The following is a 12,336-nucleotide window of genomic DNA, read 5'->3' as shown; positions in this document are numbered from 1 at the left end:
ACAAAAAGGAAAAGAGGGTGGCTAAAGTAAATGTTGGTCCCCTAGATGATGAGACTGGGGAATTAATAATGGAGAACAGGGAAATGGCAGAGAGGTTGAACAAATATTTTATATCGGTCTTCATGGTGGAAGAAACTAAAAACACCCCAAAAATGGATAATCAAGGGGCTATAGGGAGGGAGGAACGTAATACAATCACCATCACAAAAGAATTAGTACTCAGTAAAATAAGGACAAGTCCTCTGGACCTGATGGCTTACATCCTAGGGTCTTAAGAGAAGTGGCTGCAGAGATAGCGGATGCATTGGTCGTAATCTACCAAAATTCGCTGGATTCTGGGGCGGTCCCAGCAGATTGGAAAACGTAAATGTAACGCCCCTATTTAAAAAAGGAGGCAGACAAAAAGCAGGAAACTATAGACCAGTTAGCCTAACATCTGTCGTTGGGAAAATGCTGGAGTCCATTATTAAGGAAGCAGTAGGGGTACATTTGGAACAACATAATTCAATCAAGCAGATTCAGCATGGTTTTTTTGAAAGGGAAATCATGTTTGACAAATTTGCTGGAGTTCTTTGAGGATGTAACGAGCAGGGTGGATAAGGGAGAATAAGTGGATGTGGTGCATTTGGATTTCCAGAAAGCATTTGTTAAAGTGGCACATAAAAAGTTACTGCACAAGATAAAAGTTCATGAGGTTGGGGGTAATATATTAGCATGGATAGAGGATTGGCTCACTAACAGAAAACAGAGAGTCAGGATAAATGGGTCATTTTCCGGTTTTCAAACAGTAACTAGTGGGGTGCCGCAGGGATCAGTGCTGGGACCCCAACTATTTACAATCTATATTAATGATTTGGATGAAGGGACCGAGTGTAATGTAGCCAAGTTTGCTGATGATACAAAGATGGGTGGGAAAGCAAATTGTGAAGAGGACACAAAAAATCTGCAAAGGGATATAGACAGGCCAAGTGAGTGGGCAAACATTTGGCAGATGGAGTATAATGTGGGAAAATGTGAGGTTATCCACTTTGGCAGAAAAAATAGAAAAGTAAATTATAATTTAAATGGAGAAAAATTGCAAAGTGCTGCAGTACAGAGGGACCTGGGGTCCTTGTGCATGAAACACAAAAAGTTAGTATGCAGGTACAGCAAGTGATCAGGAAGGCAAATGGAATGTTGGCCTTTATTGCAAGGGGGATGGAGTATAAAAGCAGAGAAGTCCTGCTACAACTGTACAGGGTATTGGTGAGGCCACACCTGGAGTACTGCGTACAGTTTTGGTCTCCGAATTTAAGGAAGGATATACTTGCATTGGAGACTGTTCAGAGAAGGTTCACTAGGTTGATTCCAGAGATGAGGGGGTTGACCTATGAAGATAGTTTGAGTGGGTTGGGCCTATACACATTTGAGTTCAGAAGAATGAGAGGTGATCTTATCGAAACATATAAGATAATGAGGGGGCTCGACAAGGTGGATGCAGAGAGGATATTTCCACTCATAGGGGAAACTAAAACTAGGGGTCATATTCTCAGAATAAGGGACCGCCCATTTAAAACTGAGATGAGGAGGAATTTCTTCTCTCAGAGGGTTGTAAATCTGTGGATTTCTATTCCCCAGAGAGCTGTGGAGGCTGGGTCATTGAATATATTTAAGGCGGAGATAGACAGATTTTTGAGCGATAAGGGAGTAAAGGGCTATGGGGGGCGGGCAGGGAAATGGAGTTGAGTCCATGATCAGATCAGCTATGATCTTATTAAATGGCAGAGCAGGCCCGAGGAGCCAAGTGGCCTACTCCTGCTCCTATTTCTTATGTTCATACTCCTGCATATTCCCATTGATCCACACAGCCCTTTCCCCTCCCGAGCAACATTTATTTTCTCATCCCAAACCCCCACATCGCTCCGTAGTTTCACATCACGTTTCTGCAACACAAACGAGACGCTTTCACCAGCCTGGATTGAGTTGGGTTACCATACAAGACTGGTGACCCAAAATAGGTCTTCAGAAGAAAGGCACAACCTGTCGAGGATACAGGGCCCAGAAGAGGCGAGGGGCCAGCCCACACTGCAATATGTGCGCGCACTAGGTCTGTGCAGCAGTACTGATCTCCAGCCGTCCTGGTTAACCCTCGCCACTGGATAAAGGCCGAGCTCTGTCGAGCCCGTGTGGTGGCTGATGTGCAATGGTCACATGTTAAAAATTCCATGCACAGGCATCTTCCCACCCCCTCAATTGGAGTTCAGGACTGGAATATCGGGTCCTTCATTGAAAGATCTGTGAACTCATGTGGAAGCAACTCATCCTCGTTCGAGGGACCGTCTATGACGACGACACACAGAGAATTGGACAAAGCAGCACTCAGAATTCCAAGGTCACACACACCTGCAAGCAAAGAGGCTCCTCACCTTTAGAATCTCATACATGTAGAATCGAATGTCGTAGTCTGATAACGTCTGGTACAATTGCTGTGGAAGTGAGAACGGTCACACGTTATCCGAGCAAATCTTGCCTCTCACCCCGACCCTGCCAAGGGCTGGCACGTGCGTCAGGAACACAGACCATTTCGCAGGTGGTGTCTGGTTAAGGGCGTGACCTCTTGGATCATCTGGGATACTAACCCCGCCCCCCCCCCACACCCCCCCCCCCCCCCCCCCCCCCACACCCCCCCCCCCACACCCCCCCCCCCCCCCCCCCCCCCCCCCCACACCCCCCCCCCACACCCCCCCCCCCACCACACACTTAATTCTCAAAGACGTTCCAGGATCCTGGGGCGGTGGCCTGGTCCTTTTTTTTTTATTAAAAATTAAATTAAATTACTCTCACCCCAGCCTCCATCTCATTCTTCCAGTCTCTCAACCTGGCTGTAACGTACAGGATATCAACACGTTACCGACAGCACAAAGTAGGGACGTTTGGCAACAGTTACAGGGCCTTGGAAACATTTCAGGAAGACGGGTTAGTGGGATGGCCAGGCAGGTGACAGATGCAATTTAATGCAGAGAAGTGTGAGGTAATACATTTTAGGAGGGGAAAAAAAAAATGATACCAGAACTGAAGAGATTATAACTATCGGGAAAGACTGAACAGGCTGGAGCTCTTTTCTCTAGAAAAGTCAAGGCTGAGAGGTGACCTGATCGAGGTGTTTAAGATTGTGAAAGGGTTTGATAGGGTAGATGTAGAGAAGCTGTTTCTACTTGTAGGGAAACTAGAACCAGGGGCCATATGTCTGAATGTAGTGAGAATGTGCAACTCGCTACCACAGGCAGTAGTTGAGGCAAATAGTATCGATGCATTTAAGGGGAAGCTGGATAAACATATTTTTGAACTGTTGCAGTCTATAAGGTGAGGTGCTCCCACTGTGCTGTTGGGGGGTGGGGGGGGGGGGGAGTGAATGTTTAAGATGGTGGATGGGGGGCATGTCATTAAACAGAGGGGAGTGGTGAGGCAGAAACCACTGCACCTTTTGAGGGAAGAGCAAATAAACATAAGAACATAAGAAATAGGAGCAGGAGTAGGCCATACGGCCCCTCGAGCCTGCTCCACCATTTAATACGATCATGGCTGATCCGATCATGGACTCAGCTCCACTTCCCTGCCCGCTCTCCATAACCCCTTATCGTTTAAGAAACTGTCTATCTCTGTCTTAAATTTATTCAATGTCCCAGCTTCCACAGCTCTCAGAGGTAGTGAATTCCACAGATTTACAACCCTCAGAGAAGAAATTTCTCCTCATCTCAGTTTTAAATGGGCGACACCTTATTCTAAGATCATGCCCTCTAGTTCCAGTCTCCCCCATCAGTGGAAAAGTCCTCTCTGCATCCATCTTGTCAGGCCCCCTCATAATCTTATATGTTTCGATAAGATCACCTCTCATTTTTCTGAACTCCAATGAGTAGAGGCCCAACCTACTCAACCTTTCCTCATAAGCCAACCCCCTCATCCCTGGAATCAACCGAGTGAACCTTCTCTGAACTGCTTCCAAAGCAAGTATACCCTTTGGTAAATATGGAAACCAAAACTGCTCGCAGTATTCCAGGTGTGGCCTCACCAATACCCTCTACAACTGTAGCAAGACTTCCCTGCTTTTATACTCCATCCCCTTTGCAATAAAGGCCAAGATATCATTGGCCTTCCTGATCACTTGCTGTACCTGCATACTAACTTTGTATGTTTCATGCACAAGTACCCCCAGGTCCCGCTGTACTGCAATACTTTGCAATCTTTCTCCATTTAAATAATAACTTGCTCTTTGATTTTTTTTCCTGCAAACTGCATGACCTCACACTTTCCAACATTATACTCCATCTGCCAAATGTTTGCCCACTCACTTAGCCTGTCTGTCCTTTTGCAGGATAAAAGCGGATAGGGCTACGAGGCAAGAGCAGAGTAGTGGGATTAGTTTTGGATTGTTGAAACAAAGAGCTAGCACAGACACGATGGGCTGAATGGCCTCCGACTGTGCGAAAACATTCTACCTGCATCCACACCTTGCAGTGTTTGTACACACCTCCTGCACTCACCGTCCAAAACAAACCATGATTGGACTTACCTTGAAATCTGTGTTGTTTACGTGTTCAAACACTAGCGCAGGTGTCCGAGACTGAGAAAGGTCCATTCCAAGACATGGAAAGAAAAGAAGAATGTTTTTAGTCCTGCGGATAATTAAATAAGGTCTGTTTAGAAAGGAAGAATCACTCCAGACTGCATTAACATTTATCAACCATTTCCAACCAAGCTTCACATGGAGTTCATTGGTCGAATGCCATTTGCTATGCTGCTTGGCTCGAGAGAATCACTCACTGGCTGCCTAAGCACTGTGCTGCTCAATTCACCTGTTCCCTCACACTCTCTCATAGAAACATAGAAAATAGGTGCAGGAGCAGGCCATTCTGCCCTTCGAGCCTGCACCACCATTCAATATCATGGCTGATCATGCAACTTTATCCCATTTCTGCTTTCTCTCCAAACCCCTTGATCCCTTTAGCTAGAAGGGCCACATCTAACTCCCTCTTGAATATATCTAACGGACTGGCATCAACAACTTTCTGCGGTAGAGAATTCCATAGGTTCACAATTCTGAGTGAAGAAGTTTCTCCTCATCTCGGTCCTAAATGGCTTACCCCTTATCCTTAGACTGTGACCCCTGGTTCTGGACTTCCCCAACATCGGGAACATTCTTCCTGCATTAAACCTGTCCAATCCCGTCAGAATTTTATATGTTTCTACAAGATCCCCTCTCATTCTTCTAAATTCCAGTGAACATAAGCCTAGTCGATCCAGTCTTTCTTCATATGTCAGTCCTGCCATCCCGGGAATCCGTCTGGTGAACCTTTGCTGCACTCCCTCAATAGCAAGAATGTCCTTCCTCAGATTTGGAGACCAAAACAGTGCACAATATTCAAGGTGTGGCCTCACCAAGGCTCTGTACAACTGCAGTAAGACCTCCCTGCTCCTATATTCAAATCCCCTAGCTATGAAGGCCAACATACCATTTACTTTCTTCACCACCTGCTGTACCTGTATGTCAACTTTCAATGACTGATGTACCATGACACCCAGGTCTCGTTGCAACTCCCCTTTTTCCTAATCTGTCACCATTCAAATAATATTCTGTTTTCGTGTTTTTGCCCCCAAAGTGGATAACCTCACATTTAACAACATTATACTGCATCTGTCATGCTTTTGCCCACTCACCTAACCTGTCCAAGTCACCCTGCAGCCTCTTAGCATCCTCCTCACAGCTCATACTGCCACCCAGCTTAGTGTCATCTGCAAACTTGGAGATATTACACTCAATTCCTTCATCTAAATCATTAATGTATATTGTAAATATCTGGGGTCCCAGCACTGAACCTTGCGGTACCCCACTAGTTGCTGCCTGCCATTCTGAAAAGGACCTGTTTATTCCAACTCTCTACTTCCTGTCTGCCAACCAGTTCGCTATCCACGTCAGTACATTACCCACAATACCATGTGCTTTAATTTTGCACACCAATCTCTTGTGTGGGACCTTGTCAAAAGCCTATTGAAAGTCCAAATACACCACATGCACTGGTTCTCCCTTGTCCACTCTACCAGTTACATCCTCAAAAAATTCTAGAAGATTTGTCAAACATGATTTCCCTTTCATAAATCCATGCTGACTTGGATCGATCCTGTCACTATTTCTCGTGCTACTTCCTTAAGTACTCTGAGATGCAGACTATCAGGCCCTGGGGATTTATCGGCCTTCAATCCCATCAATTTCCCTAACAAAATTTGCTGACTAATAAGGATTTCCTTTAGTTCCTCCTTCTCAGTCCCCTAGTATTTCCGGAAGGTTATTTGTGTCTTCCTTTGTGAAGACAGAACCAAAGTATTTGTTCAATTGGTCTGCCATTTCTTTGTTCCCCATTATAAATTCACCTGAATCTGACTGCAAGGGACCTACATTTGTCTTCACTAATCTCTTTCTCTTCACATATCTATAGAAGCTTTTGCAGTCAGTTTTTATATTCCCAGCAAGCTTCCTCTCGTACTCTTATTTTCCCCCTCCTAATTAAACCCTTTGTCCTCCTCTGCTGAATTCTAAATTTCTCCCAGTCCTCAAGTTTGCTACTTTTTCTGGCCAATTTAAATGCCTCTCCCTTGGATTTAACACTATCCCTAATTTCCCTTATTAGTCACGGTTGAGCCACCTTCCCCGCTTTATACGCAAGATAGGGATGTACAATTGTTGAAGTTCATCCAGTGATCTTTAAATGTCTGCCATTGCCTATCCACCATCAACCCTTTAAGTATCATTCGCCAGTCTATCCTAGCCAATTCACGTCTCATACCATCGAAGTTACCTTTCTTTAAGTTCAGGACCCTAGTCTCTCAATTAACTGTCACTCTCCATCTTAATGAAAAATTCTAACATATTATGGTCATTCTTCCCCAAGGGGCCTTACACAACAAGATTGTTAATTAATCCTCTCATTACAGAACTCCCAAGCCCTCTAGTTGGTTCCTCGACATATTAGTCTAGAAAACCATCCCTTATACTCTACGATCACGGTCACTCTCTCAACTCACCCGTTCCCTCACACTCTTCTCTCTCTCCCTCAACTCACCCGTTCCCTCACACTTCTCTCTCTCCCTCAACTCACCCGTTCCCTCACACTCCTCTCTCTCCCTCAACTCACCCGTTCCCTCACACTCCTCTCTCTCCCTCAACTCACCCGTTCCCTCACACTCCTCTCTCTCTCCCTCAACTCACCCGTTCCCTCACACTCCTCTCTCTCCCTCAACTCACCCGTTCCCTCACACTCCTCTCTCTCCCTCAACTCACCCGTTCCCTCTCACTTTCTCGCTCTCAATCTGCTACCTCCTCAGACCCAGCCTCTCTGACGAACCCTGCATTTACGGGACATTGGAATTGCGGCAAATTGCTGCCCTGATTTAATCTTAAGGTTCAAAGGACACATTGATGGGGAGGGGTCAGCTGCAGGTTAGGAGGGACAGCAGCTCGCTGGAGGGGCTGGAAGAATGCAGCTGAATTTTGGGAGGGAGGTGCATGGTGGAACCATGAGGTGGGTCCCAGATGAAGAGGGCATGCTGGGGCAAATGGACTTTTCTTTCTCTGGGTTTTATCACGAGACAAACAACTGACTGAAACGCAGCAGGTGGACCCAGAGATCGCAGAGATGGGAGGCCGCGACACCCACTGCTCTAAACTTCTCCTTGTATTCATGGAGAACTATGAGAAAGAACATAAGAAATAGGAGCAGGAGTAGGCCATTCAGCCCCTCGAGCCTGCTCCACCATTCAATACGATCATGGCTGATCTGATCATGGACTCAGCTCCACTTCCCTGCCCGCTCCCCATAACCCCTTATCGTTTAAGAAACTGTCTTAAATTTATTCAATGACCCAGTTTCCACAGCTCTCTGAGGCAGCAAATTCCACAGATTTACAACCCTCTGAGACAAGAAATTCCTCCTCCTCATCTGTGTTTTAAATGGGCGGTCCCTTATTCTAAGATCATGCCCTCTACTTCTAGTCTCCCCCATCAGTGGAAACATCCTCTCTGCATCCACCTTGTCAAGCTCCTTCATAATCTTATATGTTTCGATAAGATCACCTCTCATTCTTCTGAATTCCAATGAGTAAAGGCCCAACCTACCTCAACTTTTTCCTCATAAGTCAACCCCCTCATCTCTGAAAGAAAGTTAGTGCAGTGATATTGTATTCATTCAAGGGGGCTCCTGGTGGTAATGTGAAGCACTGGTCAAACTTTGAGCAATGCCACCAATTCTCTCCTCCAATTAATTCCAAGTTATAACACTCTGATCTGGTGCAGTTCACAGGAACAGCCGCTCGGTGTGACCAGAAGTCTTGCAATCATTTCTCACCTCACTAAATTCAGGAAGAATTAGCAAATTCTTCTTCCCTGAACAAGAATGATCAACTCATGGAGTGGCCTCCAGGTGGGGTGCAGGCAACAAACCATGGAGACACCTAAGTAGCATTTTGCTGCGGGTTCTTCAGGGACAGACAAGTACAGATGAGTTGAATGGTCTTCCTCGTCCCGTAGCTCTCCCGAGTGACCTTCTGCAGCTTAGACGAGGAGTTTTCTCCCGGTCAGAACCCGCTCCCGTTGCCCGCTGCAATGTATTTGCTTTATGGGTTCTTTGCTTAAGAATTCATAGCAACACGTTGCTATTAAGAACTAGTTGATTTATTAGCAAAAGTTTAACAATCGCACCACACATTACCAGTCAGTGCACCCACCTGCCTCATCATGGATCCCCCCGAACCAAACAGGCTGGGGTTTTATTGAGTCTTGTGAACATCATGTGACTGGCTAAGCCACTCACAACTCAACAGCTCCACAAACCCGTGAGCATACTCACAGGTGTAGACAATACACCCACAAAACCGATACTCCCGCCCCATGGCCAACCCCAGACCTGACTGAACAAACAATGCCACAGACTCCCAAGGCCCCTCCTCCCCACCCAATTGAAAACAGGTACTCTAACACGGGGCTCCTCTCCACAGCTTCAGGTACAGTCAGCAAGCGGGCCATTCTGCCAGCGGGTAAAGAGGGCGATCGATGACCCCTGACCCTGCTGTGAGCCCGGAGGCTGCAGGAAAAGCCCCTGGGTAATGTTCGGTACTCACCACTGGGTCCTTCACTATGTCCAGCAGGTTTATGACATTGGGACCCCCACGCAGGTTCTCTAAAATCTTGATCTCTCGCTTTATCTTCTTCTTTTTCACTGGCTGCGGAACAAAGAATTCAGTAAGTCTTGGCATGGGATTCGTCAAACAAACGCAGTGCCCTTGGGATGTAGACCGTATGCTAGTAACACTCTTGCCTCCGAGTCAAAGGTTCGAGTCCCACTCCAGAAACTTGAGCACATAAATCTAGGCTGACACTCCCAGTGCAATGCTGAGGGAGTGCTGCACTGTCAGAGGGAAAGTACTGAGGGAATGCTGCATTGTTGGAGGGGCCTTCTTTCGGACGAGACGTTAAACCGAGTCCCCGTCTGCCCTCTCAGGTGGACGTGAAAGATCCCACGGCCACTATTTTGAAGAAGAGCAGGGGAGTTCTCCCGTGTCCTAGCCAATATTTATCCCTCAACCAACACCATAGATTATCTGGCCATTATCGCAATTCTCTTGCTATGCACAAATTGGCTGTTGCATTGCCCTACATTACAGCAGTGACAACACATCAAAAAGTACTTCACTGGCTGTGAAGCACTTTGGCACTATATAAATGCAAGTCTTTATTACTTATTAGATGTAAAATTGTAAGCAATGCAAGAGGACTTCCCTTTGCAGTTTGCCTGAGTGGGGGCCCAAATCATTTTTTACTCTTTCTCCACCCACCCCCCGGCCCCACCCACCCGCCCACCCCCGCCCTCAGACATTAAACCGGGGCCCCCATCTGACCTCTCAGGTGGACGTAAAAGATCCCATGGCACTATTTCGAAGAGCAGCAGCAGAGTTAACCCCGGTGTCCTGGCCAATACTTAACCCTCGATCAACATCACTAAAACAGATTATCTGGTAATTATCACATTGCTGTTTGTGGGAGCTTCCTGCATCATCATCATAGGCAGTCCCTCAGAATCGAGGAAGACTTGCTTCCACTCTTAAAACGAGTCCTTAAGTGTTTGAACAGTCCAATACAAGAGCCACATACCCGACTGCTTCCCCCTTACTGCAAGTGCAGCGCTACTGCCTGGGCCCAGCCCATCAGTCCTGCCACTGCTGGTTGACCACTAGGTGGCAGTCTAATCCAATGGAGACTCCAATCAACCATCCAATCCCGCTCCCCTCAACAGCGAGACTGAGATAGGGAAGTAACTGGACTGTAGCAAGAGGAAAAGGAAAAATGCAAGAGAGCGCGCACAGGACTAAGTAATGCAGTGTTGGTAGACGTTCAACGCTCACCTTCAGTATTTTGACGACTACTTTCTCGTTATTTGTAATGTTGATGGCTTCAAAGACTTCGCTGTATTTTCCACGGCCTAATTTCCGAACTAACTGATAATCATCCTGATTGCTGTGGGAGAAAACAAACTATTGATAGCAATGCTTGAACAAGCATACTGAGCCAGCAATGGCAGGTCACTGCGTGAGGCCACTTCAGAACCACTTTCTCCTCTCTGGTTCCAACACACGGGTCGGCTGGAGGGGAGGGGAGAGGGTTCGGCAGGAGGGGAGAGGGTTCGGCGGCAGGGGAGGGGAGAGGGTTCGGCGGGAGGGGAGAGGGTTCGGCGGGAGGGGAGGGGAGGGGGTGCGGCGGGAGGGGAGGGGAGAGGGTTCGGCGGGAGGGGAGGGGAGGGGGTGCGGCGGGAGGGGAGGGGAGGGGGTGCGGCGAGATGGGAGAGGGGAGAGGGTTCGGCGGGAGGGGAGGGGTTCGGCGGGAGGGGAGGGGAGAGGGTGCGGCGGGAGGGGAGAGGGGAGAGGGTTCGGCGGGAGGGGAGGGGAGGGGGTGCGGCGGGAGGGGAGGGGGTTCGGCGGGAGGGGAGGGGGTTCGGCGGGAGGGGAGGGGGTTCGGCGGGAGGGGAGGGGGTTCGGCGGGAGGGGAGGGGGTTCGGCGGGAGGGGAGGGGGTTCGGCGGGAGGGGAGGGGGTTCGGCGGGAGGGGAGGGGGTTCGGCGGGAGGGGAGGGGGTTCGGCGGGAGGGGAGGGGAGGGGAGAGGGTTCGGCGGGAGGGGAGGGGGTTCGGCGGGAGGGGAGGGGGTTCGGCGGGAGGGGAGGGGGTTCGGCGGGAGGGGAGGGGGTTCGGCGGGAGGGGAGGGGGTTCGGCGGGAGGGGAGGGGGTTCGGCGGGAGGGGAGGGGGTTCGGCGGGAGGGGAGGGGGTTCGGCGGGAGGGGAGGGGGTTCGGCGGGAGGGGAGGGGGTTCGGCGGGAGGGGAGGGGGTTCGGCGGGAGGGGAGGGGGTTCGGCGGGAGGGGAGGGGGTTCGGCGGGAGGGGAGGGGGTTCGGCGGGAGGGGAGGGGGTTCGGCGGGAGGGGAGGGGGTTCGGCGGGAGGGGAGGGGGTTCGGCGGGAGGGGAGGGGGTTCGGCGGGAGGGGAGGGGGTTCGGCGGGAGGGGAGGGGGTTCGGCGGGAGGGGAGGGGGTTCGGCGGGAGGGGAGGGGGTTCGGCGGGAGGGGAGGGGAGAGGGTGCGGCGGGAGGGGAGAGGGTTCGGCGGGAGGGGAGGGGAGGGGGTGCGGCGGGAGGGGAGGGGAGAGGGTGCGGCGGGAGGGGAGGGGAGGGGGTGCGGCGGGAGGGGAGAGGGTTCGGCGGGAGGGGAGGGGAGAGGGTGCGGCGGGAGGGGAGGGGAGGGGGTGCGGCGGGAGGGGAGGGGAGGGGGTGCGGCGGGAGGGGAGAGGGTTCGGCGGGAGGGGAGGGGAGAGGGTTCGGCGGGAGGGGAGGGGAGAGGGTTCGGCGGGAGGGGAGAGGGGAGAGGGTTCGGCGGGAGGGGAGAGGGGAGAGGGTTCGGCGGGAGGGGAGAGGGGAGAGGGTGCGGCGGGAGGGGAGAGGGTGCGGCGGGAGGGGAGGGGAGAGGGTTCGGCGGGAGGGGAGGGGAGAGGGTTCGGCGGGAGGGGAGGGGAGAGGGTTCGGCGGGAGGGGAGGGGAGGGGGTTCGGCGGGAGGGGAGGGGAGGGGGTTCGGCGGGAGGGGAGGGGAGGGGGTTCGGCGGGAGGGGAGGGGGGAGAGGCAGGGGAGAGGCGAGAGAGCCCAGGAGTTATCACTCAACTTCACTTGCTCTGAGCCAGTTACTCAACAGGTCAATGACACTGGATAACAAGTGGACTGGGAATAACCGAGGGATCGGGAGAATTAAATTGTGTAAAAATGTTTAACCAATT

General features: G+C 50.5%; 1 protein-coding gene across 1 annotated transcript in view; it reads right to left on the bottom strand.

Annotated features, from left to right (window-relative positions):
- LOC139264777 (casein kinase II subunit alpha) overlaps nt 1-12,336 on the bottom strand; it is a 101,205-nt gene that overhangs the window by 32,869 nt on the left and 56,000 nt on the right. Inside the window, exons 4-7 of the mRNA XM_070881896.1 lie at nt 10,429-10,541; nt 9,148-9,249; nt 4,550-4,600; nt 2,406-2,465 (exon numbers count right to left, since the gene is read on the bottom strand). Of these exons, the coding sequence (XP_070737997.1) occupies nt 2,406-2,465; nt 4,550-4,600; nt 9,148-9,249; nt 10,429-10,541 (326 nt within the window). The remainder of the gene's footprint in view (nt 1-2,405; nt 2,466-4,549; nt 4,601-9,147; nt 9,250-10,428; nt 10,542-12,336) is intronic.

The sequence above is a fragment of the Pristiophorus japonicus genome, chromosome 5 (genome assembly GCF_044704955.1).
Source record: "Pristiophorus japonicus isolate sPriJap1 chromosome 5, sPriJap1.hap1, whole genome shotgun sequence".
Lineage (NCBI taxonomy): Eukaryota > Metazoa > Chordata > Chondrichthyes > Pristiophoridae > Pristiophorus > Pristiophorus japonicus.
The sequence above is the reverse complement of the archived record's forward strand: the minus strand, read 5'-3'. Positions and strand labels throughout refer to the sequence as shown.